The sequence below is a fragment of the Physcomitrium patens genome, chromosome 13 (genome assembly GCF_059467195.1).
Source record: "Physcomitrium patens ecotype Gransden chromosome 13, ASM5946719v1, whole genome shotgun sequence".
NCBI classification, from domain to species: domain Eukaryota; kingdom Viridiplantae; phylum Streptophyta; class Bryopsida; order Funariales; family Funariaceae; genus Physcomitrium; species Physcomitrium patens.
Genome location: NC_143422.1, coordinates 15,897,767 through 15,925,330, shown reverse-complemented (window position 1 = coordinate 15,925,330; position 27,564 = coordinate 15,897,767). Strand labels below are relative to the sequence as shown.

The 27,564-nt window shown below is 34.6% G+C and overlaps 3 protein-coding genes and 1 pseudogene across 4 annotated transcripts; 2 read left to right on the top strand and 2 right to left on the bottom strand.

Annotated features, from left to right (window-relative positions):
- Positions 1-8,088: 8,088 nt before the first annotated feature.
- LOC112290415 (beta-fructofuranosidase, insoluble isoenzyme CWINV3 pseudogene) lies at positions 8,089-9,405 on the top strand (annotated as a pseudogene). Its single transcript, XR_016505918.1, has 2 exons — positions 8,089-8,290; positions 8,424-9,405. The product of XR_016505918.1 is annotated as a beta-fructofuranosidase, insoluble isoenzyme CWINV3 pseudogene (transcript).
- Positions 9,406-13,420: 4,015 nt separating this feature from the next.
- On the bottom strand, positions 13,421-17,312 carry LOC112290580 (U3 snoRNP-associated protein-like EMB2271). The gene is made up of 8 exons (XM_024536980.3): positions 16,868-17,312; positions 16,347-16,468; positions 15,755-16,118; positions 15,164-15,388; positions 14,637-14,883; positions 14,227-14,405; positions 14,013-14,078; positions 13,421-13,759 (listed from the first exon to the last, which is right to left on the bottom strand). Exons 1-8 carry the CDS (start codon positions 17,153-17,155, stop codon positions 13,682-13,684), a joined length of 1,569 nt encoding a protein of 522 aa, XP_024392748.1. The 5' UTR covers positions 17,156-17,312; the 3' UTR covers positions 13,421-13,681.
- Positions 17,313-17,591: 279 nt separating this feature from the next.
- Positions 17,592-19,388, top strand: LOC112290583 (small nuclear ribonucleoprotein SmD1a). The gene is made up of 4 exons (XM_024536985.3): positions 17,592-17,764; positions 17,990-18,066; positions 18,571-18,762; positions 18,991-19,388. The coding sequence occupies exons 1-4, from the start codon at positions 17,751-17,753 to the stop codon at positions 19,050-19,052; spliced, it is 345 nt and encodes a 114-aa protein (XP_024392753.1). The 5' UTR covers positions 17,592-17,750; the 3' UTR covers positions 19,053-19,388.
- A 1,555-nt stretch (positions 19,389-20,943) lies between these two features.
- Positions 20,944-26,683, bottom strand: LOC112290579 (protein THALLO). Its single transcript, XM_024536979.3, has 14 exons — positions 26,306-26,683; positions 25,534-25,673; positions 25,051-25,197; positions 24,738-24,871; positions 24,495-24,582; positions 24,186-24,365; positions 23,797-23,889; positions 23,547-23,660; positions 23,134-23,282; positions 22,731-22,866; positions 22,310-22,533; positions 22,013-22,073; positions 21,745-21,813; positions 20,944-21,395 (listed from the first exon to the last, which is right to left on the bottom strand). The coding sequence occupies exons 1-14, from the start codon at positions 26,436-26,438 to the stop codon at positions 21,264-21,266; spliced, it is 1,800 nt and encodes a 599-aa protein (XP_024392747.1). The 5' UTR covers positions 26,439-26,683; the 3' UTR covers positions 20,944-21,263.
- Between the last annotated feature and the right edge of the window lie 881 nt (positions 26,684-27,564).

Sequence of the window (27,564 nt, the reverse complement as noted above, 5' to 3'; positions counted from 1 at the left end):
GCTTAAGAATGGCAAAAAGAAATTAATGCTAAAATTACATCTTTAAACAAGAAAAATACATAACAAATGATAAATTTATTACTTAATAAAAATCAAGTAGTTCAAAAAGGATTTTTAAAATCAAAACTAAAGCTAATGGAAGTATTGATAAATATAAAGCAAAGCTAGTTGCATGAGGTTTTACTTAAGTTTAAGGCATTGATTACATAAAAATATTCTCTTCTATAGTCAAATTTAATTCCATCAAATTTCTTTTTGCTTTAGCTGTTCTATATAATCTCGAAATATACCAATTAATTATTAAAATAATATTTAAAAATTATTTTATAGAAAAAGATATATCAAGAACATAGACGGAAAAAGATGCATGAACTTGAGAAATTTTTATCAAAAGAAAAGTGGCAAAATAGAAATAAAATATATGTATATTATAAGAAAACTAAAATAGCTATTGTGAAAAGACAAGAAAACTAGAGACTCTTGAATCTAGACTAAAAACAAGAAAAGTATTGATAAGAGTGAAGAAGGCTTTATTCTTGCCTCTAAATATACTATCTAATTAAAAGATACATGACGATGTTCTATATGACCTCTAATATGTGTTGACTTTGTAAATCACATGTTTTAGTTTATAAGAAAAGTTTTCTATGTGTGCGCCATATAGTTAGCTTGTTGATTACGTTATATATGTATGGCACATGGCTAAGTTGTTGATTACGTTTTTAACCTAAAAAGTCAATTATAGATATCTATTAAATCAAAGCAGCATCTATGAAGCTTCTAAAAAGCTATTATAGAAGATATTATGAAATTAACCTACTTTTATCTAATCATATAGGTAATTATTGGTTTACATGTATATATTTGTGATATTATGTCCCTCTCTAGGGACAAGTTCTATGAAGAGCAATCATCATATGTTGAAGAAATTCAAGATACGGCAAATTATATTTGCCACATACTTTGATCTTTGTTATCTTTGAAGCTGGTTGATAAGGCCTTTCAACCATTGATAATACCTCATACTAGAGTGGAAAGACCACCAAGTTATTTAATCATTGTTAAGACCTTCATAACTTCTTTCAAATAAAATATTTAGAATATTGTTAAGAATTATTCTTACTTCTACTAAAATCACCAAACATTGAAAGTTCCTTCCAAAGTCATTATATCAAATGCATTGTATCTCGCCATCTATTTGAGGAAGAACATGTCATTCTTCAAGATCTTCATCTTGATTACGTCATCTTGAAGGTTATAACAATTGTAATATTTCATTTAGTAGGTCAGTAAATGAAGGTTCTTGAGTCAAATCTACTAGTTGTTGGTTCTTCATTTTCTTAGTGTCACAAAGATAAAGCAGTCACAAAAAAAAAAAAAAAAAATAGAATGTTATCTTGCCTAGATCTTGTTTCTTTTATAAAGAAGATTTTTATGTTGGTTTTGATGGTTATTTTTGATAAAGAGTCTCCACCTTCTTTGCTCCATTGACAAGATTCTTAATTGGCTCCAATGTGCATTTACTAATATTAAATCCATGCCAATAGACAAAATATTCCAATTTATTTTGGCACCACCTTGAGTTTAAAATTTCTTCCACTTCAAATTCTTCATTATTGTCCACCTCTATAAAATGACATAGGGCTTGTCTTCTTTTTGATATGTTCGCAATCGTGTATAGTTCAAGAAGAGACATGTAGAAGATATGATGGATTTTCATTGATTTTGATAGATATAATTGATAAGCAACTAGATTGATTTGTTCACAAATAGGAAAAGGTCCAAGCCTACAGTAGTCCAATTTATTACACGACAAGTAGTCTTGATATTATGACAAAGTATCAATACCTTATCACCTACATTAAATTGTGGTTGTTCTTTTTGATATGCATTTATATTGATCTTTTGTCATTCTTGAACTCCTTTTAATTAAACTTTCATTGTTGCATGTAGCTCAATCAAATGATTTGCCAAACCTTCTACTGTAGGATTATGAACTTTTGAAAAGTCAAAAGTATCAAGTTATGGATAATAATCATGATTGACAAAAAAAAGGTGTTTTTTGTGTAGAAAAATGCATTATATTATTATAAGCAAACTCTGCCAATGACAAGAGGGTTCTCCAATCATCTTGTTGAAAATTCATAATAGACCTTAAGTATTGCTCCAAAATATAGTTTATACACTCTGTTTGTCTATTAATTTAAAGATAAAAGATTGAATATAGCTTTATATCTATCTTTAGAATCTTAAAAAGTGTTCTCTAAAATCTTGATATGAATTGAGTCTTCTTATCTGATATAATATCCTTTGCAATCCATAATATTGATAGATATTATTGATAAAAAGCTTGATTGTTTCTTCACTTGTGATAGATTTTGTACATGATAAAAAATGTGCCATCTTTGTAAAATGATCTACTATCACAAGTATAGAATCATACAAATGTGAAATTGGAAGATCCATAATAAAATCTATAGAAATGGAAGACCATGGTTGTTTTGGAATAGGTAATAGATGAAGAAGTCCATAAGATTGATAATGGGGAGTTTTTGATCTTGATCAAACATCACATGATTGAACAAAATCTTTGACCCCCTTCTACATTTTTAGCAACCAAAAATCTCTAGATATCACCTCTAAAGTCTTGTTATATCTAAAATGTCCAACTGTTGGAAAATTGTAGCATGCTTGAAGAACATATAAATATGCTTCTTCTTTTGGAACATACAAGCATTCTTTGAAATAGAATAGGTTGTTTTTGAATTTGAATTTGAAAGCATCATGAGACCAAAAAGAAGAATTCTTGATATCATGAAAAAAAGGATTAGAAGATATATTTGATTGAATTTATTTGATAAAGGTTGAATCAATAGTTAATATTGATTTCATTACTAAAAGATGAAAATGCTTGAGCTTCAAGAGAATCGTTCTTTATTGATCAAAAGATGCATCTCCTTCTTTTGGTGTAAGATAAGAATGTCTAATAAACCTTATTATTTTCTAGGTTGATATGTGATCTTGAAATCACATCTTGATAAATATATATTCCAACACGCTTGGCGACGATTCAAAATACTTGTTGAAATGAAGTATTCAAGATTCTTGTGATCTGTATACATGGTGACTAAACTGGAAGCGCCTTCTAAATAATGATGCCATTCTTGAAAATAATCCACAATTACAAGAAGCCCTTTGTCATGGATTTCATAGTTAATCTCAACTATTGAAAATGTTATGGAATAAAAAGCTTCAAGGTGAAGTTTATTATTTATTCCCATTTGTGATAATACAATACCTAAAACAAAGTCTAATGTATCTATTTCCATAAAGAATATTTTGAAGAAGTCTACACGATACAAGATTCGGGCAAAAGCAAAGGCTATCTTTAAAACTTCAAATGCTACTTTTGCTTCTTGATTCTAGTGAAGTTTGTCTTTATAAGTCAAATGTGTAAGTGAAGCTCCAACTTGAAAGAATTCTATGATAAAGATCTAATACTAATTAGCAAATCTCAAAAAATATTAGACATCTCGTATTATTTTTTAGATCTTTTAATCTATAATAATTTGAATTTTTTTAGAATCTATCATAAGTCTATCATTTGTAATAATATAACTTAAGAAGTCAACTTGAATAGTGTAGAATATACATTTTTCTATCTTGGCATAGAGTCGCATCTCTTAATTTTTGTAACACATGAAAAACATGAAGTTCATATTCTTCTATATTCTTAGAATAGATTAAGATGTTGTCTAGATAATAGGCAAAAAAATCGTCCAAAAACTCTCAAAAAACATCATTCATAAGATTTTGTGAAGCTACTCGTACATTTATAAGTCCAAAAGGTATGACAATATATTTGAAATATCTATACTTGATTCAAATTGCAGTCTTCTATTCATCTCCTTCTTTGATGAATACCAAATTGTATGCTCTTTATAGATCTATTTTTGTATAGATCTTAGCTTGAATCAATTGATTAAGAAGTCCAGATATTAAAGGTAGTGGATACATGTTCTTGATGGTGATCTTCTTGAGTCCTCAATAATCAATATACATTCGCAATAATCTATTTTTTTTTTCACAAATAGAATTAGAGCTTCTGTTAGAGATTGGGAATGGCGTATGAAGTTCTTGGCTAGATTTTTTTCAATATATTCCTTGAATTCAATCAACTCATTTTATTATAGATTGGTCCAAATGGCGGTTGTACTCCTTCTTGAAGGTCAATTAAGTACTTATAGGAATAATATTCTGGAAGAGTATCTATATTCTTTTTTTCAAATATATCTTAAAATTCTTGATATTGGCTTGGAATGCTACTTGAAGTTTTTGCACGATTAGAAATGGGTATGGTATAAATGACACAAAGTGATCCTTCTTTTGCAGTATGCAAGAAAGCTCTTGGACCTACAAACACACATTTAATTGTACTAGACTTGTAATTTTCTACTTGATTAGCTACACTCTTAGAAAAGTTGAAAATACAAGAAATTCAATTTACTCAAGGATTATATTTTTCTAACCACAATGAGTATAAAATGATTGAATTAGAGAAAGATTTAATGATATTAAATATCACAAAGTTATTATGACGATTGGTTATTACTTCTATAAGAAGAATTTTATGAATAACATCTCCAGAAGACAAGAGATGACCATCTATAACTTCTACATGAATAGGTTTAGTTTTCTTCATTAAAGATATGCTAAGTCTTTTAGTAAATTTTTTATCTAAGAAACATGTTGAGACTCTTGAATCTAACAGGATAGAGGCTTTATAATGTTTAGATCCTAAAATAATATTTAATATAAAATAAGAAGAGGGTTTTGAATAGAAAATATGACCTTTATTAGGTATTGTACAAGGTTTTAGCCACATGGTTCCTATTATAGCTAGACAAACTTATTTTTTGATATATTATCTTCTTTGACATATATACTTTTCATTTTATAATTGCATCATTTTTTTGGACAATATTGAATAGTATGCTTAGATTCTCCACAATATAAGCACAATCCTTCTCGATGACAATGATTTTTTTTCTTGTTAAGTAAGAGATTAAAAACATATCACATCAATTTGCATATTTTGTACTTTTGAATGTATGTGTTGAGGAGGCATTGGTGGTGCCATTGAATTATAAAAACGTTGAGGCCTACTTGTCAAACTCTATAATCAAAATTTAAAAAGTCAATTGTCATATTTTACAGCAAAGATAATTGCTTAACTCAATGTTTCAGGATTAGGTAAGTTGACCATCAATTTTTTTATCTCATATTATAATCCAGAGAAAAATTGATTAATAAATGTAAAATTATCCGACTTGATATCAGTTGCAAGTTGTCAAAATTCTGAAGCATATAATGTAATGGATTAATTGTTTTTTTGCAAGATATGGATTTGAAAACAAAAAAGATACTAAGAACAATATTAGTTTAGAAGAAGGTAATCCACAACTTTTGATATGCTTATATCTTATCAAAAGGAGTAAACCACTCTTAATTAAGAGAAGACAAAGCTCTAATATTGTAAGTGTATTCTTGTCAATTTTTCAATGACATGGACTATAAAAGTCGCATAAACTTAAGAAATTTGTGTCAAAAAAAAGTAAAAAAATAGAAATAAAATATATATATATTAAAAAAAAATTAAAATGGCTATTGCCAAAAGGCAAGAAAATTAGACTCTTGAATCTAGACTAGAAGCAAGAAAGGAATTGACAAGAGTAAAGAGGGCTTCATTCTTGCTTCTATATATACTATCTAACTAAGAGCTATATAGAGATGTTTTATAGGATCTCTAATATGTATTGACTTTGCAGGACATATGCTTTAGCTTACAAGAAAAGTTTTCTATGTATATGCCATATAGTTAGCTTGTTCTTCAAGCTACCAACATGTGTGGCACATGGCTTACTTGTTGACTATATTTTTAACCTAAAAAGTCAATTATAGACACCTATAAAATCAAAGCAACATCAATGAAGCTTCTATAAAAGATATTATGGATAATCTATTTTTACCTATTTTTATGTAATCATATAGGTAATTATTGATTTACATGTATATGTCCATGACAAGATATCTATATGACTATTCTAAAAGAATTATCTCCTACACATATTAAAAAAGTATGTAATTTAAATAAATCCTTCTATAGTCTTAAATAATCTTCTAGACCTTAGTATCAAAGGTTAGATCAATACTTACTTCTTTATAAATATCAATATCTAGAAATAGATGTAAAAATTTATCACTAAAGAAAAATGAAAAAGATTTTATCATAATTACACTCTATGTTGATGATTGTATCATTATCAGCAACAAGATTCTCTTAATTCAACAAGTAAAAGATATTTTACAATAAAAATTTGATCTGTCAAATGAAAGAAAAATCCATTATACTCTAGGTAGTGCCTTTCTAAAAAACCAAAAAGAAGGATGGATAATCCTCTATTAAGCCAAATATTTAACAAATATACTTCATGAATTTAATATGTTGAATTCTAATCTATTAAGTACCTCAATCCAAATAGGAATTCATTTGAGTAATGAAGACCACATTACTTCCTAAGATTATCTCTATTCTCAAGTTATTGGCAGTTTAATATATGCCATTGTTAATTCTAGACCAGATTGTACTTATGCTATAAATAATTTAGTCTAATATCTCTCTAAACTAGGCTCTACACACATTCAAACTTTGAAAAGAATTATGAGATATATAAAAGGCACATTAAATTTTGGAATCAAATATCAACACTTACCTCACAATGATATTCTACATGGTTATTCTGACGCTGATTAGGCAAGTGATAAGGACACCTGTTGTTCTATCTCTAGGTTTTGCTTCTTACTAGCTAGAGGAGTTATCTCTTGGAACAACAAGAAAGAATAATTTGTAGCTTTATCATCCACAGAATCAGAATACATAGCTTTAATAAAAGCTACAATTGAAACCATATGGTTAAGAAAGTTACTCTATGAACTTGGATTTCTTCAACATGCTCCAACCACCATATATTCAAATAGTCAAAGTGCCATTGGTTTTAGTAAAAATCCAAAATATCATTCTAAAAGCAATAAGAATGGTTATATGTTTGCTTTTAGAGTGATATTTTGGATTTTTACTAAAAGCATTTTATCAAAGAAAAGATCTTTGCCAAGGAAATCAAATTATAATATATACCAACCATACATATGATAGTAGATATATTTACAAAATTTCTTCCCAAAGAGAAACATTTCCAATGCCTATCTCAACTTGGCATGTATCCAATTCCTCTAATTCCACAACAAGATAACTATTCTACCATCATTCAAACCTTACTGGTCTATTCAGAACAACAAGAAATTCCAAAACCTTCATATTTTGATACATCATGGAATAGGAGATAATCTGGTAAGCAAACGGACTACTATGTGGGAACTACTGCTGTTAAAAAATCTAGCATTCAATGTCACGCAAACGCTTCAAAAAAGCACCTGCTCACAGCACCACGGCCAGAGTTTTGGATGCTTTGAAACAATTAAAAGTTGCATGTGTTTCTTGTGGTAGTAATTTCTGTTAAAGTCCTAGTTAAAGACACTGCAGCATTGAAATGATCTAGTGTCGTACGAAAGTGTGGCACTGGCGATTCCTTTAGCTGCCACGGTTCTAATGCAATCTACAGTGTTCAAACTATTCATTGTTGGGTGTAATTTTACCACAAACTATTCTTCCCTATTTCATCTCCTCACATGACTTGATTAGGTGACCAATGGTTATTGCCAGTAAAGTTGTCACTTTGCTTTGCCATAGATAGAATGCTTTATTTACTTTATCAACATCAAATTGGTCGTTTCACAGGACGTCAGCCAAGGCTAGCAACGATTAAATACCGAGAAGCAAACTACAACAAGAAGGACCTTTCAAGTGTATATCCTTCCAAGGTGACAGCAACTTGTATTCAGTTCACTTCTTAGTTTTACATAAAATCTGTAAAGCACAAATCTGTAAAACATTAGGTGTGCTTGTAGCAAGTTAAGATGCGGCCATTCCTGGCAACATCAAGTGGCACCATGTCATCTCCAAGGACTTGATCCGCTGGAAATTTTCTGGGAGCAACCTTGAAGCGCGATCAGTGGTATGATGCCAATGGCTGCTTTTCAGGTTCTATCACAATCTTAGACGATGGCACCTCGGTGATTCTCTACACTGGAAATTCCTTCGAAAACAAAACAGGTCCAAGCGAGAGGCGATCCCGAGGATCCATCTGATCCCCTTCCAAGGAAATGGGTTAAGGTGAGCAAAAACTTTGCCAACTGTATTGACGATCTTTTGAGAGCCGAATTTTGGATACTAAATTTTGAGTCATTTTAGCTTTCCGAGCGAGAGGATAAGCCTCATTCCACCTCTGTTGGGTTTGATTGCTCAGGCTCCTTATAACCCTATTGCTCCCATACCTCTCGGTTACAATTCATCACAATTCCGGGACCCCACAGAAGCATGGAGGCTTTTCGATGGGGTGTGGGGGTTGCTGGTGGGAGCAAACGCCGGCGAGGGAGGTCTAATAGGGACTGCGCTTCTGTACAAGAGCATGGACTTCCAGACATGGAGTTTCTCCAACCGTCTACACGAGGATCCCACAACAGGAATGTGGGAGTGCCCAGATTTGTTTCCCGTGAGGATCAAGGGTAGGAAAGATTTGAATACATCCGCAGTTGGAAAGGGCGTGTTGCATGTCCTGAAAGTCAGCTTGGAGCTAAAAACAAAACATGACTACTACTCGGTCGGAAACTACTTGGCAGAAGCCAATACATACAAACCTCTCATCGTAGAGATCAACACTAGCATCGAACTATCACGTTGTCGATCAAAGTGTGAGAGCGCGTTCATGACATAGAGAAAATTAAAACTTCGGCATATGGACCCACTTCGGCATATCGACTTGCATCAAGCGACTTTGGCCTAAAGCAGAAAGGTTGTTGCGAAGGGTGTTGGGAGGTATTGATGTACTAGCTACATGTGTGAACTTATTGACGAGCAGTTTGCTTTGTGTGTTATTCCACTGCAAAAAGTTTTAAAAAATGTGTCGTGCTGCAGATCAGAACAACTTCTCACATCCTACTATTAAAGGCAACGCCCGAGCAAGATCCTCATTATAACGCTCCACGTGTTTTGGGTGTGCACATATAAAATTAGGTGTGCTTGTAGCAAGTTAGGGTGTGCTTGTAGCCTCAGCCTTTTAAATTTTGTGTGTGTGTGTATACAACATTTTGAACATTCTAGATAAGTATTGTAGTTTAGATCAAATAGAGGAAGTTATTTATTTATTTATTTATTTATTTTTTTGACTAACTTTTGTACTAATGTGTGAAAGTATAAGTAAATTGTGTGTGACATTCATATCTTCCAAACCTTATAATGTTCATTAACAATTAAAATCGTGCATGTATTAGAACTCTTTAACCACAATTTGAAATATGTTACAAAATGTTACAAAATGTGGTTATTCATTTATTGATTTTTAAATATTGAGTTTAATAAATAATAATTACTACATTATTTTTTTATTTTTTTTATTTCTTCTTCTTTAAAAAATATCAATATTTTTATTGAGTTCTTATTGTCCTAACTACAAATATTTTATTGTTGTCTTCATAATTTTATAGAGAAGTGTAGGATGAATTTTGGCAATGTTTTTTTTGTTTTCAATGATTACAAATCTATTGAAGTTGACTAAGACTTAATTTTTACTCTTTCTTGTAAGTATGCTTCTACTAAATGAATTTAAATTATTTTTTTTTCTAATTTGAAGAGCATCTTTTCTAAATATGGATCAAATTTACATAAATATCTAAAAAAAACTTCTTAAGTTGTTAGTTTTTCAAATGTATCAAAACTACCTAACTTCTTTTTTTTTTTCTTTCTTTTTTCTTTTTTTTTTTACTAAACGAGCTCTCATACAAATGGATGTAATTTAGAAATACAGATTTTAGATTTTGTATATATATAATCATATTTATTTAGATTTTTAATGCTACAAAAGCTAGCATATAATAGTTATTCATATTATTAGACTAATTAGAAAAAATATAAAAAAATATAAAAAAGAATGTAATAATTGATTAACTAAAATTTTGAGAAAATTAATCCAAAGAAATTTACATCAATGTTAGTTTTTATACAAAAGAATAATAGAAAAGAAATCCCTCCTTTCTATTACATTTTTTTTTTTTTTTTTTTTTTATCTAGTATATTTTGTAAATTAACTTTAGGATTTTAGCCACTTTTTATAATATTAAACTTATAATTTATATTATTCTAAAATTAATCATAATTATCATGCAACAATAATTTGTACAAAATGTGACATATCTTAATCTAATATACAACATCTATGTTATGTTTCTTATTATGTAGTTAAATTTATAAATTTTATAGGCTTTAAAATCATCTTCCTAGTATACTAATGTATTGTAAGACTATTATTCTTATGAATGCATGCTACACATTAAAAGAAAAATTTACTTATGATAATTAGAGATGCTTAAATAATCTAATTGTAATTAGTAATGAAAAAAACACTATTAACTAGAAATGCTCATTATTACTAAAGCATCTATCTAAATATTTCTACATTTTAGTGTTTATATATACCTTTCTATCATAAGCTGATTTTAAAAAATTAATATGTACATACAATGATCTTAAAAAAATATATATTTTTTAATTAAACTTACAATTTTTTTTGAATAAAAAATACAAATCGATTATATTCTCATTAAATTTGTTTTAAATTATTTTTGTGCTTTTTGTGATTTTTATAACATATCAAAAACTTTACAAATGAAAAATTACTAAAATATTTTTTTGTACCACAAATAAGAATACAACTTGTAAATACCTATGTACAACATGAAAAACCTTTGATATTAAGTACCAAATATTGTTAAATAGAAAAACCATGTAAAATGACTTATTTTTTCATTTAACAATATTTGGTACATAAAATAAAAAGTTTTTCATGTTATATATAGGTATTTAAATTTTATATTATAATACACAAGATATACAATAAAATCCATTTATAATATCTAATAATAAAAAATAAGCTTTTCTAATGTAATTATTTAGTCTACTTATAATTAATATGTATGTATGTATGTATGTATGTATGTATGTATGTATGTATGTATATAATTCTTTTACTAGAATTTTTTTTTTGAATAATTTTATCTTTCCCTTGACTTCCAAAACTCATGTCTTTAAAAATCAAGTCTAAAAAAATAAATGTATTAATCTATTGCAAGTAATTATAATTTTAATATTGACAAAAATAACTCTTTATTGCAGTTTATATTTTTAAATTTAAATTTATATTATTAGAGAATTTTCTTTCAAATTTTATATTCTCTAATAACTTTGTCTATCTACCTTGTATTAGAGGCTATACTTCCAAAAATAATTTCAATTTTTTTTATGACATTAATATTCTTAAAAATTGACACAATATAGAAACAAATGTATTGTTGTTTTGTAACCAAAACTTTTTTTTAATCTTGTATCTTTTATATCATAAATTTCATCTAAAAGAACAAGCACCAAAATTCAAGTACTATTATTAAGGAGTTAAACCAATCCTAAGTAGTAAATTTTTCCAATTTAAGTTGTTTATAATTTCTATGATATTTCTTATAAATCATTTTTATTTATTTATTTATTTATTTATTTATTTTTGTTTTACATTATTTCATTATAAATTGCAACACTATAATAGTTTATTAGATTACGCCTTGCACCACATTCAATACATCCTATCAACTCTTGCAAAAAAAATAAAAAATAAAAAATAAAAAAAATGTGGTTATTTTATCACATTTTACAATTCAACCTTAAATTCTTTCATTATAAAGACTCATACTATTAACTTCTATGTTATCAAACTTCATTAAGTTAGTCAATTGAGGCAATCCTTAATCTAATATATCAAATGTATTTTTCACAATGTACAACATGCTTCTCACTTGTGCATATAAGATTAAGTGTTTGACCTCATATTCTTTCTTATATACAACCTACTTGTATTGTCAACACTTTCTTTAATGGCAATAGTTACAAACACATTGTTTTTACTAAAACTACAAGAGAAAGATGGAGCTTATACAATTTCAACCTAACCCTCATGCTAACTTATCAAATTCTCTTAAAATCAAATAAACCCCCTTAGAAAGATATATCCTTTGATGAATTCTACTATGGTGCTTTCATGTTAGATTTTCTATTCTTGGTAAAAAAATTCAATGTAACTTCTCACCTTAACTCTTTCTCATATGCATCCAAAATCAAAATAATTTCTAATAGTATAAAAATTGATACATGTTTGCATCCAAGGCAAAAATTGTAATTATAAATAGGAGTGAATACTAACTGTTGTTTGAGTTGGTTCTTTTGGAGGAAAAAGAGTTTTGAATTAGTGCTTTGAATATGTTAACCATTATTTGTAAACAACTATTTTGATTCTTTTTTAATCAACTGATCTTTAAGAAATATAAATTTAAAGATTAAACCAATTGAATTTTATATTTGAGGGTTATTAGTCTTAATTAAACTTGTAATAAAATGTGGGTATAGAATTATAAATCAATTAAATTTTAAAGTTTATAATAGACCTAATATATATATATATATATATACAATAACATTTAATTTGTATAAATTTTCAAAAGAACTAACCACTACTTTTGTACAAATTTAGATTTTTTTTTTTTTAAACATCAATAACTCTTAAAGAATTTAAAATCATCTCTGTTAATCAATTTATGTGAAATTTCATTTTGTGTTAAAAAAATTAATTTTTAAAAAAGTCTTGTACATTTTTTAAGTTGTACAATACTGTTTGTGAATTTTTTTGCTTTCACATTCATTTCACTTGAGTTTTTATATGTTGGATTACATTCTAATCAAAGTGTCTATCCATTAATAATTTTCTGTATAAAATCTAATCTTGCAAAGTTTTAAATGAATCAATTTCTTTTAAAAGACTTAGGTTCTTAGGTTCTCTAAGCTTTAAATGGTATGCAAATTACATGCTATCATGTTGTTGCAAATTGCAACTACATATATATATATATATATTTTTTTTTCATATTTTGGAATGTTGTCATGTACAAAATTAAATAGATGGCATTTCTTGAATCCATTATGTTTAACTACCATGAAGTTAAATTTTTCAAATTCATTGAAATCATGTGAAACAATTTTTGCTCTTTAAGTGATAATTAAATATACAAAAATTCCTATCAAAGGAACATGCATCATTCATGACAATTTACCAATTTAGTAGACAAAACCAACGGAAAAGAAATAAATAACAGCTACTTAAATAGCATGGCTGCAATAAATTCTCAGATGCAAACTTGTGATAAACTATGAGCAAAGAAATCAATAATTTAATAATTAAAAGAATCCTCGGCTGAGCTGTTGCGATTCTAGAACAGATAATCTCAGCTGTCTACTCTCTAGCATTCCCGATGACTGAAAAATAAAACTAAATAAATCTGTGATTTGTGTACATTTCTCAGACAAAAATTGTGAGGTAACTACATACGACCGACTAGCTCCGGCAGGAAAACCTGGCATAGACGTACTTACGTTTGGTCACAGCAACTGCCACAAGTACAGTTGGACAAATCATGATAACTCGATAGAATGCATGATAACTCCATTTCTTCCAGCTGGATCCCGGCCCCATCTGCCCATTCGAGGTTCCTGCGGTTGAAATTAAAGAATAATTAGCAACGCTTTTTCAAGTTCACATAAAGCGTATTATACCCGCACATCACGTTGGAAACGTCTGCAATGCCACGTAGAAACTTATGACTTGCTCAGAGTCCCCTGATTTACCTTTAATTGCTGTGACAACTTCAGTAAGATTATCTAAAGCAGAGAAGTAGAAGAGCACCTAATGTTGAGAAAGTAGACAGGACTCGAAGAAAGATTCCAGGCGAAGAAGCTGACATACCTGACCAGTACCCGCAAGCAGGAAACGGCCGCTATGTGCAAATGCCAAAGAATTGACGAACCCTTTCTGCAAGGTGCAACATATTGATACTCAGTTCTGACAGATGGCTCTAACGAGCTGAATAAGCATATGTGGAGCAAAAGAATGAAAACCAGAATACATATCCACAGTAGACAGTTGTAATATAAAATCGCAACAATGTGGAGTAAATTACCACTGGCAACTTGTGGAGAGGTTCAAGAATGCGGTTCGTATCTTTAAGAGCCCAGAGTTGAATGCTACCATCCCCTGCTCCAGACGCAGCTAAGTCACTAGCTCTACATACTGCTACTGCTCCTACCCAGGACTCTGCACCACGAGTCCCAGTGGAGACAGAGTGCTCCTCAACATGACCTGCGTCCATGACACGTTCGTTTCAGTCAAAATTAATAGACTGCAATAGGAAATTCAACACATGCTTTACGCCATGAATATTATTGCATAATACTCATTATCCGAAAACTAGGACAACCAGCATTTATATCTGTCGTTTGAAAAATCACAATCAGAGTTCCAATAGCTAAAATTATGAGAACAAAAACAATAGAACAAAACGAACTATGGGTTGCAAATAGTCAGACTCACCGTTTCCATTTCCATTTCCGTTCGCCAAATCTAATGAACTGGACTGATCTGTATGTAAACTCAAGTGATATTTCTCTGTACTCCCATGCGCGCCATGAGCTATGTACACTGGCTTTTTCTTCAATGTGCTCCATAAAGCCACACAACCATCATCTGAACCAGATAAAAACTCCCCATTTGTAATAAAACAACAGCTTTCAAGGTGAGCATTGTGACCCCTAAACACAAGTTGCGACTCCTCCGGAATCTGTCATACAAACCACACCGGTGTCACTGAGAAGAGGTAAATAATCCAACAAATCAAACTTCCAATTTTAAGTAACGAGATGTTCATTCTAAACCTATAACAATTGGATTCATATAACAAATATTTGTCACAATATAAACGACGCAAGCGGAGATTTGAAAACCACATAAACAATGCCCATAAATTACACACCACTTGAAAAGTTAAAAAGGCAAGAACTCAATGTCATTAACCACCACAATCTACTCGAGACTAAACTTATGTGGGCCTAGGACTGCACCTTCCAGAGTCTAAGAGTGCGGTCACGTCCTACGGAAAGAATGCGCTCCTGGCGAAGACAATCGATTGCAATCACATCGCTTTGGTGTCCATATAGAGTGTCAATGTACGAACGGTCTTCCACACTCCATAACTTGACGGTACGATCCAAGGAACTTGACATAAGCTGCTGCGTGCCCTGCCTAAATGCCAATCCCGTGACAGCACCTCTGTGGCCATTAAAAGCCTGTACACATAAGACAAATTCTCCACAGTGATCAGGAAAAAGCTGCATAATTACCCAAAACCCTACAGAAAACAAATTGATGTCCCTGGACATGGAGTTGAGGATACTAGTTTACGTTGAAAATGAAACGATGCCATGTTTACCACAGCTGTAAAGATGAAACATCACATTCTAGTGACAATCAATTAACACAACCAACATATGCCCTCAATTTTAACATGGAAGTCTTAATAACCAATTCCTCGGAAATGATGGTATGAATTGTCCTTTCCACGAACGCGCCTCTGTTACCCAAACTTAGACTAATAGGCCCCTATTTATATTGTTGAAAAAGGTAATTGGACGGCCCAAGAGACAAGATGTTACCTGAATATGTTGGCGCGAACGAATGTCCCAAAGATGTATAGCTCGATCTAGACCTCCTGAAGCCAAGTATCGACCATCGGAACTCACGGCCAACGAAAGTATATGTCTACTACCCTTCTTGTCAGTTTTTTTTATTGTACTTCCTTGTACGAGACCACCGTTGGCAGTAGAAGGGGCTACATTATCGCCAGGCAACTGATACTTATCACTTTGCTCAGTTTCGATATTCCATTGAATTATCATTCCGTCTTTAGAAGCAGAAAACCCTAATGTGTCATCATCCGTGATACAAATAGCCGTCACTGACTGCCGATGCCTCCGGCCCACTGCTTTACCTTCAGGGATAGCAGTTGGTTGAACAACTCTGAAGCACAGGGAACACCCAAACAACGTCAATAATAGAATGGGATAATAAAGGAAATGAGCATACAGTTGAATCAATCAAGTAAACCGCACATTGAATATTGAAAATTCGAAAATTGAACCAATTCCAATACTAAGCTGTTGCAAATGGGTAAAAGCATCGGTCTATGTGTTAAAAAACGAACAGCTCATATCATCCTCAAGTAATCAAAATGAGCTGATAAATTACCTTGAAGCTATCTTACGCTGCACACGGCCACTCTCTTCAAGCTGCTCCTGTTGCAATAAATCTGCGACCATGCTATCACGAGCTCCCATACGCTGGTCTGCCGTCTCGTCATCTTCATCATCCTACAAAAAGCAAACACAAGTCATATTGGCTCGCTTCTTGATTGACCGAAATGTGGTACAACACTGCACTCTACTGTGAACTAAAGTTCAAATAACCAATATTGAGGGGGTCGCAGAAATCCCTAACACACAATAGTAAGAATGAACGTTATCCTGCCAATCCTCAGCAAACTAACTTCCAAAAATATCACGTATTTACATTCCTCATTCTGGCACTCATTGCAAGAAGTAACTTGTTTCAAACGGAGCAAGGCCCAGCATAATGTTTACACACATGTAGACGTAGGTAAGGCTGCCAAAATTCAAACACTCAGAGACAAGAGAGAATGCTAATCATGGAACCAAGTGCACACAACACAGCAGAACAAAATTTGAACACAAGCGGGAGGGACCAGGTACCTCGGCGTCCGCTGCAGCTTGTCGAGTGCGATCAAGGTAAGCTTTAGCAATTCTCAACCTCTTCTCATCAGCTGTTTCTAAATCCACTTCCTCTTCTTCCTCCTCGGAAAAAAACGCCTCCCCCTCATTTCCGATACGCTCCTCCTCTTCCTCGCTAGATATTTCCTCATCTCTTCTGGGTTTCCTAACCGAGCCTCCATCTCTCTTCTCTCCGACCTCCTTTACCTTACGCTTCTTGCCCCTGTCCTTCCGCGCATTAGGCTGTGTTCTTTTCCTCACATTCGCCATTTCAATAAGGCAGAGACTAGAACTTCAACATCTGAAGGAAGCGCACAATCAAACCATCGCCCGGGGAGGAAATTATGCTTGCAAGGCGCACAATCGCATCGAACGAGCGAGGTGAAAGCGCAGGTCGGCCATGGAGATCAGCAATCTCTTTCTCTGTACAATGGTTTAGGGCTTTGGAAAGGAGACGTACACAGATGGACGAAGGCGAACAAGGATAGACGGAGGCGGACGGAAATTGCACCAACGCTGATCTGGATGAATGTTTATCATTGTTCTAGTTTTTAAACTTATTATATCCTGAGATTAAATATCAAACTAATCAAAAAGTATAAAGTTTCATCCAAAGTTTTACCGGGATCTGGTATCACCCCCCCCCGGCTTTGCACGACCCGACCCGTTCGCCGGTACCGCCAAGATGAAGGCCAAGTCCGCTGCAACCAAGTTTGCTGCAGCTGAGCTTGGTTGCCGACGGATTTGCTGGCCGATTGTTGCAATTCCTCGGATGCAAGTTGTTTACTACTTCGGTGCTATCCCTCACCAGCGGCCAATTTTCATTTTTTAAGCTTAGCAGCAGGTTCAGCAAGTATCAGTCACAATGAAGCTCGTCAGGTGCCGCTCCCTCCTCTCCTCGCGTTCTTTTGGGTTCCATCTCTTGGTTTAGGGTTAGTGTTTTAGGATTTCACTCGTGAATTGTACAATGCGAGTACTTACATGAAGGTGCTGGCTGCGGGTGAATTTCAATGTGGAGTTTTGGTTCCGGCAGTCTTGTGTGGAATTGTTGTGGGAGTGACGATAGCTGGACCCTGATGAGTCTGTGTGGGTGAGTGGCTTCAGATTTTTGATGAAACTGAACAATGAGACGGTATCGATAGAGCTCAAGAATGGAACCATTGTGCACGGTACTATCACAGGTATGTGTTCAAAGTTAGTATGGCGTCTTTTTCTTACCCTAATTCTACATCACGGTGAGGTAGGTCTGAGACATATTCGATTTCGCCCTTATTTAATAATTTCTCCTGGGATTGGGTGACTCGGCTCCCAGTTACAATGTCTGCGCTTAGCAGAGCATTTTGAATTTCTGGTGTATCCCTCTTCCCCGTTTTCTTTCCTTTCCAGTTTTGAAGTTTGAAGGAGTTTACGGATAGCTAACCCTGGTATCCATGGAATATTGTAAAGGGTCTCTCATGAAGGGATTCTTACGCAGTTAGTTTTTCTTTTAAGTATTACCTCGATGTTTGGTCGTTGTCATTCTGTAGTTTCTACTCTAGCTGGATATGCCGAAGTTTCCTACTAAAAAAGCGACATAAAATGTATTCAGCTTGGCTACTGTACGAAAAATGCGGAATTCTGTAATAAACATAGCTTTCTGGCGAAAACGATGGCGAGTCGTTGATGTTATTACTTCGTTTTCGCAGGTGTAGATATCAGCATGAATACGCATTTGAAGTCTGTGAAGCTCACTTTGAAGGGAAAGGTTCCTGTGGCTCTCGACCATCTCAGTGTCCGCGGCAACAACATTCGATATTATATCTTGCCTGACAGCTTGAATCTTGACACGCTTCTTGTTGACGATACACCGCGCGTGAAAGTCAAGAAACCTGTTGCAGGTCTCTTTGTTAAACCCTTTGAGTCAGAAGTCTTATCTAGTACTCTTTTTTTATTCCTTGGCTTTACTAGAATTGTTACATTGTATCCCAGCACGTTGTGTATTAAGCTAAGACTGAGTCTTGATGTTGTATTGATTATGTACTCAAGACTTTGTCTTATTATATTTACATTTTTTATGTAGTTATGCATCGTGTATACTGTCTTACAACGGTGAATATCGTATGCAGGCAAACCCGTTGGAAGGGGAAGAGGGCGCGGTCGTGGCAGAGGGCGTGGACGTGGGCGATAGTTTGTGGTTCATATCCCTCATTAGGGTTTCCAGTGTTGCTGAGCGACCCCCTGGTATAAGTACAGTGCTACTAAATGCACATGTGTATCTTATTGATGTTGGCCGCGTCAATTTATCTCAATTCTGAGTATTCTTTGGCAGGATAAGGTGCTTGCAGGTGATGAGAAAGAGCCTCTGTGTTCGAGGGTCAATAGTAGCGTCAAGGGTGGATCATGGAAGTGCTTGGTAATGTGACTTTTTAGGAAAGAGCCACGGATATATGTATTGCCGATGCTTCTGTCATCCTGTAACATCTGTGATACACAAAGTAACTGCGATATCAGCTGGAAATTGGCACTCGTGTTTTTTTTGCCCGGCCCAATAGTTCCTCCTTATGTTAATATCTGGGTGGGTCTAGTTTCGAAACAATTTGTACTTGCGTGAAGCCGAGAAGGTTATTGACGCTGTGAAATACAACAGCACTCCCAGATCTAAGCTATACAGTGAACACTTGTTGGTTGATCACTTGGGACCGAAAATTGCTCATTTCACAGAAGCCCAGCCACTTGCGGGTATCCCAGAAATTACCACTCTTAGAGGCATCTGTGCCTTAAGGAGCCATGGAACTTGCCGGAACTCTCACGTGCAAAGCTTCGAATGTAGGACTCTCATATTTATGAATAATGGATGCATCACAGTGAATGCGTGAAGAACCCCCCCTTCAAGTGCAAGATCTCGGTGTCCGACTTTATTCACCGATTTCGCATTCAGCATGTGCCTTTACACGCTGACCGGGATCTACATAGAAATTTGTTATTTTCCAAGTCACCCGAGTACCTCTCGAATCCGACAGTTACAAATTCATGGTGTTTATACCTTTGATTCTTCATTGACTGCAAGCAGAACCGAAGTGATCTGTGCAGGGTGAGACTTGGAGATGTTAAGGGTTGCAGGAAGATTACATGAAGTTTGCGTTGACTTGTACTTCACACAGTAGGCTTATATCCTACATATCTTATTTTAAACGTTTGCACTCATGAGAAGTAGGTCAACTATCTCCTACACAAGAATTTCACAGATGCTAGCAAGATATCAAAGCAAGACAGCTGCATGTCAGATACACAATTATAGAACTCTGTCTTGAAGCCAGAGTGGAGGATTAGTCTCCTCCCAGGAAGAAATTTTTGACATATGAACTGCGTGTCTATCGATGTTCTTCTTGAACACAAGGAAAGGCTTTTATCTCATATTTATATATAAATGACGTCATAGGTTTTTATTCTGGATACACAAATTTACGTTCATGGCATAATGAGAGTTTATTTGTAATATCATTTCTTTGAAAATAGAAACTGATAATCATGAAATCTTAACCGTATTATAACAAAATTTCGAATTTTGAATTTATTTCTATTTTTATCTTACATGTACATACATTTAGGTTTTAAAATTTCGGTGATGAGATTTCGGGTTGATTTACATATATTGCTAAATTAATTGTGTAAATAGAACTGAAGGTAGATTAGGCTTTTCACATTTGAAGTCTTCATCTCAATCACTGATGTTGATGTTTTTAAATGATTCTCAAATTAATCAGATGTGAAAAGATATGCTACATAATGTTATTTCTAGTAGTAATTACTGTAAAAAAACTAGAAAGATTATTGCTCCTTAAAACTTTTGAGTGTACAAATTTTATACTGTGCTGTAAATAAAAATGTAAATGAATAGTTGGAATTTTGACTTTAGAGCGATTGATTACACAAAATTTATCGTATTAAAGTCGCGTAGCTCGAGAAGGTCCTCTCGATGACCTACTTGATCGAGGAATTACGAGGATGGATCTTATCAGAATTTCATTTACAGGGAGTCCACATTAGACCAAGCAAATCATATGATGATGGCCAGGAAGGGACACGAGGAAAAGCAGAGCGCACTTCATTGCGCTTTCAGTAGCGCGAAAGGGTGGAGCTGGTTGGGGAGGTAGAGCTGACCATGCCACTCGCAAGGTGCCACAAGCCCTATACCAGCCGTCTTACATAATGGTACAACCGGTTCAGAGTGCGCAAAACTGGTTGTTCGTATCCGGGAGCTAAAAGGTACACTCTAAATATCCTCATAAAATGGGTAACACCAAGGTTGCACCGGGAGACCCGCTGAAGATCTCGAAAGGAAGCCATAGAAATAAGCAGCTTATAATTTTGTTTGCCCTTACAATAATTGACTAAAAGTTTAGTTTTTAAACCGAACACTCCGACTGATGTTGGTTCTAATACCGGTAGATTCACCACCATAGTTCGATGTAGCTTGTCGCATTTCACGTACTTGACCTTTCCGACGAATGACTGCCTTCTCATGCTTAAGCTGAAATGCACAAAAATAAAATGCATTAAATTAAGAAGATATCCAATACTCAAAAAGGGAGACACAGTCTATCGCACAACATTCTCATTTCCGTGAGTTCCCAACACAAATAAAAGCAGTACCCAAGTTGTTTAAAATTTGACAAGCATGCACACACGGCATTAGGCTCTTACTATATTGGAAAACATAATCATATAAGGATTGTAAAAAGAATAGCATACGTTCTTACCAAAACGGGAAGTAAATGTAAATGAGAAGCTGATAGGTGGAAAGACAAGATATTAAGAAAGATACAACAGTGTGAAATGGGATTACAACAGTAGTATCCCACAGTGTTAAGGGCACTGACCTTGTATTTCTTGCGAGGATTCTTATTAGCTTTCTTACGATGAGGCGTAAGCCCTCTATTCTTCTCCATCTGCGTGGACACAATAAAGCCAAATTCAGCTTTCAGGGAGATTTGCGTGACAGGCAAAGGATGCCTCATGGGTAATTCGAGAAGATGTGGCGCGAGTAATTTCGTGTAGTCGAGAGGAAATGCCCACTGAAGTCAACGATGTATACAATAAAGCAAAGTAATAAGCCTCTCGAACATCCAAGCAACGCTCCGCAATTACCTGCCAAGTAATGCTCCGTTTTCCCTCAGCGTCTTCTTCTTCAACGGGAACCAGAAGCGTTCTGTAATCACATAACATTATGAATTCAGGGGTAAAACCAGAAACCACATGAAATTCAAACTCATATTAAATAATTGCTAAAAAGAATGGTGACCAAGATTTGAATAACAGCCATGAAGAGCAAACTTGTTGCCCACACAAACCTAAGGACTGAATACAAACCTCGCACGCAAGAAAGCAGGTGATGCGCTGAGCCTGAGAAAGACGAAAGTTTGACAGTATAACTTTTTTACTGACCTTGAATATTTTGAATCTTTAGCAGCTTGTTTGGCCTCCTTGAGCAATTTAGCTTGCTTATAGAATTCATCTTCTTCTGGCTCTATAGAACTGGCTCTTCCATTGCTTTCATGGTCATCAGAGTCATGCATGGCTATCTTTTTGTTAGTTTTCTGAATTTCAAGTTTTCTCCTTCGATCTCCTAATTCTTCCCTGACTGGTAAATCAGCATCACCAGAAATAATCTGTACAAAAAGCAAATTGTTTGCCTTAGTATTCATCACTGACTTGGATTGGTATGACAATTGCAACCGATTTCAAAAGACCAATAAAAAGAACTCGCCAATTCAGCTGTGTTCAACAGGAATGCCCTCTGATGAATTCAGATTTCATGGCTTTTGCGATAAGTAATTAAGTTTCGACATCGTCCTCCATTTAATACCTGCGGTTTCTTAAAAGGTCTACCAGCTTGAGCGATGACTTGTGAAAGTGACCGTGGCTTCGCATTAAGAAGTCCATTCGACACTCCAGAATCGTTGTCCACAACATCCTCAAAATCATCACCCGTTCCTGTCATCCTGCCAAGAGCAGAACCAGTTCGAAATGCAAATAAGCAGAAGAGTCATTTGTCCTAGAATATTCAATGCGGTGTAACGGTCAATCAGAAAACAACTTCCGTCAAGAATACTGTGCACACGGCTGAGAGAACGAAGTCTAAGTAAGAGAACTACACCAAATCAATTTCGAAAGGCCAGTGAGTCTCTGATTTACCCACATAAATGTTGAACAATGATTTGAAACATCAAAGCCGAATTCAAACCAAGTTCTTGAGAAAAAAAACTCACCCAGTGCTAGCCTTAAGGCGCTTAGCTTTTTTACGCTCTGCATTTGATACGGGTACATGGGCAACATGCCTCCCTTCTTGTGTACGAGCATCCAAGCGAGACCTCTCTTCCAACATTTGTTTACTCACAATTCCCAACATATTATCTGCCTGCTTAACCAGGAACCAATTTTTAGTGCTGGCAATCGACTACTATTAATCACACACATCCAATAACAAGTAGGAATCCCCTAAAACCAAAGAAAACACAATCATATTCATACTCTGGCACTGAGCATGCAATAGATAAAGCACTTGGGTTCTTGACATCTTCACGTATCTCGTTGCAATCAATTGGATATATCCTCTAAATCTAACTACCAGACTTGCTAAATAGAAAGGAACCTGATGCTTCAGCAATTCATAACATCTGACCTCCTCAACATGACCATTTGTTCCATTCCCGGTCTCCTCAATGGCAGCTTTACGATTCTTTGATTTCCCTTCACTAGATGCTTTCTTCGAAGCTTTAGAATTCTCGCGTTTTTCCTGGAAATTATTAAAACCACTACAAATGAGGAAAATAAGGCACGAAAACTTCTTTTACATTCCTTCATACCAAAACAAGGTCCCAACTGAAGCACTGCATAATTGCTTAAAATAGGAGAAAGGTGTAAAGAGGTACATTGGCCTCTGTTTCTTCTTCATCAGCCTCGATCAAGTCTGAGTTTAGCAATTTCTCTATCTGCTTCTGCAATTTTTCCTCGATCGGACGGAGCTGTCAAAAGGACATAGAATCATTATACCAGTGATTTCTGCATTCCAAGCACCCAATGGGATACCATACACCAAACACTATGTTGAACACGAAAAAACATCATAAGAAGTAAAGTTTACTACTAACGCAGAGCAACTTAAATATCTATGTCTCCAGGCATGGCAAACTGCTAACCGGTAGACTATTAAACTCCCAACTCAAAGTATAAAATTACAACTGGAACAGACCAAGAGAAAATTTGGACTAAAATCACGGAGCTGAACTAAATCTAATTAGACGTTGAGGAGAACACTCACCCTTTCTAATGACAATTTTAGGTCAACCAAGCGGCCAACAACGGGATGGTCTTTAACAGATTGTCCCTCAGCTTTTAACAATAAGTAAAAAACAATGGCTTGGCAGTAACTTAGAAGTAGCATGTGCTTCAGTTCCAAATAATTAAGTCCTTCTTCGGTTGCTCCTTTTCTTCCCCTCACCTTCATCATCAATTAAGAACCGCTACCAAGATCAGAGCGGAAGCATTCACGCAGAACAAATTTCTCCAACCTTTGAAGAAGAACATGTTAAAAATCATTGATGTTTCTGATGATCTTGTATTCATATACCTTTTCCAGCAACGGTGCCACCTTTGTCCGAAGCTCGTTAAGATTATCCTGAAGTTCTGTCGTTAACCCCACCAGCTCTGGAGCATCGCTGTCATTCATAATCATGTCAACTGAGTTATATATGCATGTATAAGTTGATGTTCATAAAAACCTACTATGTCTCAGAACCCAAACTGGGTTATTTTGAGCTTGAGTTCATAAACGTGAAGGCATGGAATCCAACAACTTCCATGAAATACATACCTCATTAAAACCTCCATCTGCTCTTCTTTAGACAGTGCCGCTATATCTTTCTTGAGTTCAATGGTACCGTCTGTGACCATTTTATCTACGACTTTGTTCTTTTTCTTTGGTTGAGACTCCTTTTTTGCAGCATCCTGTGTCGACATGTAGGTTAGGGGATCTATACATCGTTGAGACTATAGAAATCCAAGAAAAGAGGTGTACGAAATTTCTAAATAAAATACCGCGCACACATACAACCATGGCTACACCTTCAGACCGTAGTTTGAGGATACCTATAAACAAATAATCATGAACTTGCATATCAGATCACCTCAAAAGATTCTTCGCCCTCGATCCCCTCTTCATCCGAATCATCATCGTTATAGTCTTCAGGGCGCATTTTTGCAGCTATCTCCTTCTGCAGTTGTTTCATTGCTTCTTCCTCCTCTGCAGGAGCCTCCTCATCACTAGATTGAAGCTGATATTATCACAACCCGGCCACTGTAGTTCAGCTTCTAAACGATACACCTCGAACAATTTGCGTTCTATACGAAAGGGTTGCACGAACCACTGTGCTATAGGTTATGCGAACCAAAAAAATAATTCGAATTCCAACTAAACTAGGAGAATAAAGGAGAAAAATATGATTTACAGACTAATTCATCATTTGAATTGCTGAAACAAAAATACAGAAAGAAGAGAATGATTTAAATTTTCTTGAAACGTGTGTAATATGATACTACCAGTGTCAAAAAAACTGCATATTAACCTTAGCTTTGAGGTCTACCGACTCACCAGCATTGATAGTTCTTACCTCATAGTCCACATTATCTGCACCGTAATAAATTTTCTTCCCTTTTCCCCACACAGCACTCTTCTTCTCCTCCTCTTCTTCATCGTCTTCATCGTCTTCCATGCCCACTCTCTGCTTCATAAACTTAGCTTGCCGAGCCACTGCAAAAACGGACACAAACAAAATCACCCACGAATGACCATCAGCATCTGTTCAACTACCTTAACACTGTACTACTGCAATTCATGCGCCCGATCGGCAAGAACATTATACAGCGCAAAGTCGAACTGATAAGCACAACCAAATGCAGCTTTTCCCCACAAAAATTGAACTGCAACGATGAATTAATAGCATGATACGAAATTTTAAATTTTCCGCATTATAGATGAAGGCAGCCTATGCGACCAGAATGCAGTTAGAAAACCCCGTGAAATGTCTATGAAATTTTACAGATTCTAAGAGGTCAGCTGAACTTCTGTAAAATCGGACGCAATAAAATATGATAGTTTCACGGGCCTGAAACACGACAACAGCCAAATCCAGCATAACAAAACGTGTTCTGAGAAGGAGGCTGCAGTGAAGAAGCTACAAAGTACAGTACTGAAAGTTACAAACACTTCAACTGAACTGTTCGAATAAGAAGGAGACAACCCGTGTACACAAACTCAAATCATTCAGAAAGCACCATAACCATCAAACTAACCCTACAATACCGTTACAATTCAACCCCTGCAACAATTCCTGCGTCCAATTGGCAAAAATCCAACAGTCACACGCGAGAGAATCCACGCACTTTTGGCTGCAAGCCCAGTGAGCTCCTCCTCATCCATGTCCTCGTCATCGCTGCCCTGCATCTCCCCGTCCTCGCTCTCCTCCTCCTGCATCTCCTGCAATTTTGTAAGACGCTCCATCTTCTCTTTCTTCATCGTGTCCCAGGTGGATAAACCTCAGACAAGTGCCTGCCCTGCCTTCCCACACAGAGAATTGCAACCCTTGGCACGAAGCTGTAGCACGAGACGAGACAAGACGAGGCAAGCACATACAGACAGAAAAACAGAGGGAGAGGGCTTGAGAACCCAAGACCCTAGACTAGACCCCCTCACGCTTACTTAAACCCTAAACCCTAAACAGTTGGATCGTTGCTTCACTCTTCGCGGGTATGAGGCCGCGAGAAGAAGAATGAGAAGAAGAAAAGTAAAAAGGTGGGACTCTTACAAGTTGGAAATCCAACGAGGCTGGGAGAATGTAGAATGTAGATGAATGAATAAATAGATGGATGCATGGATTATTGAATGAAAAGGTGGATGAAATTATGAACGAACGAACGAATGAAATGCGTTGATGAATGTGTGGATGAAAACTGAATGGATGACATGATTGATAAACGGAGGGGTGGATGGATGGATGGTCTTATAAGGGGATGGATGTGTACAAGCATTTGACATTGTTAGGGGCATGTGTGTTTTGATTGTGGATTATGGGCTTGGAGAACTTTGTGGTGTCTTGAAGTGTTATGTGATAAAATTACACTTTGTATAAAAATGGTTGAGCAAAGGAATGAAATTGTAAAGAGAACTTGAGCAAAGATTTCTCAAATAGCTTGCAAAATCAAGCAATTCTATTGCTTGAGAGTTATCATGTATTGGTTGAAATAATTGATTGCATCTCAAACAAATTGCAATAAGACTTATTATCAATGTTCTAACATGAGGTTTTCAAATTTTACTTATAGTTTTTGAAATTATGAAATTTGGATTGTTTTTTTGTAAATATTTTTTAATCTATAACAAGTCAAATTATAACCCATGCAATTTATGACAAATTTGAAATTTTAATTAATCTTAATTTTTGAAAATTATATATTTTAAGAATTAAATTTCTAAAAAGCTATAATTTTAATTATTTGTTGAAAGTAGGAAAAAAAATATTTATGTAAATTTGATACAAATAATTTGAATAGAGTATAATCTACTTATTGCTAAAAGTTGGTACACATGTGATGCTTCTACACAATCTTGATCTAGCCAATGGCCTTGTAATAAAAGTTAAATA

What these genes read in the sequence shown, in the direction of transcription:
- LOC112290580 (XM_024536980.3), bottom strand. Translation starts at nt 17,155, where the DNA reads ATGGCGAATGTGAGGAAAAGAACACAGCCTAATGCGCGGAAGGACAGG. An exon ending in CAGCGTAAGATAGCTTCAAG is followed by an intron (nt 16,119 to 16,346) that starts GTAATTTATCAG and finishes CCTGTGCTTCAG; the next exon opens with AGTTGTTCAACCAACTGCTA. An exon ending in CTCTCCACAAGTTGCCAGTG is followed by an intron (nt 14,079 to 14,226) that starts GTAATTTACTCC and finishes TGCACCTTGCAG; the next exon opens with AAAGGGTTCGTCAATTCTTT.
- LOC112290583 (XM_024536985.3), top strand. An exon ending in TGTGCACGGTACTATCACAG is followed by an intron (nt 18,067 to 18,570) that starts GTATGTGTTCAA and finishes TCGTTTTCGCAG; the next exon opens with GTGTAGATATCAGCATGAAT. An exon ending in AGTCAAGAAACCTGTTGCAG is followed by an intron (nt 18,763 to 18,990) that starts GTCTCTTTGTTA and finishes TATCGTATGCAG; the next exon opens with GCAAACCCGTTGGAAGGGGA.
- LOC112290579 (XM_024536979.3), bottom strand. Translation starts at nt 26,438, where the DNA reads ATGAAGAAAGAGAAGATGGAGCGTCTTACAAAATTGCAGGAGATGCAG. An exon ending in CAAATGGTCATGTTGAGGAG is followed by an intron (nt 23,283 to 23,546) that starts GTCAGATGTTAT and finishes CTGGTTAAGCAG; the next exon opens with GCAGATAATATGTTGGGAAT. An exon ending in GACCTTTTAAGAAACCGCAG is followed by an intron (nt 22,534 to 22,730) that starts GTATTAAATGGA and finishes CTTTTTGTACAG; the next exon opens with ATTATTTCTGGTGATGCTGA.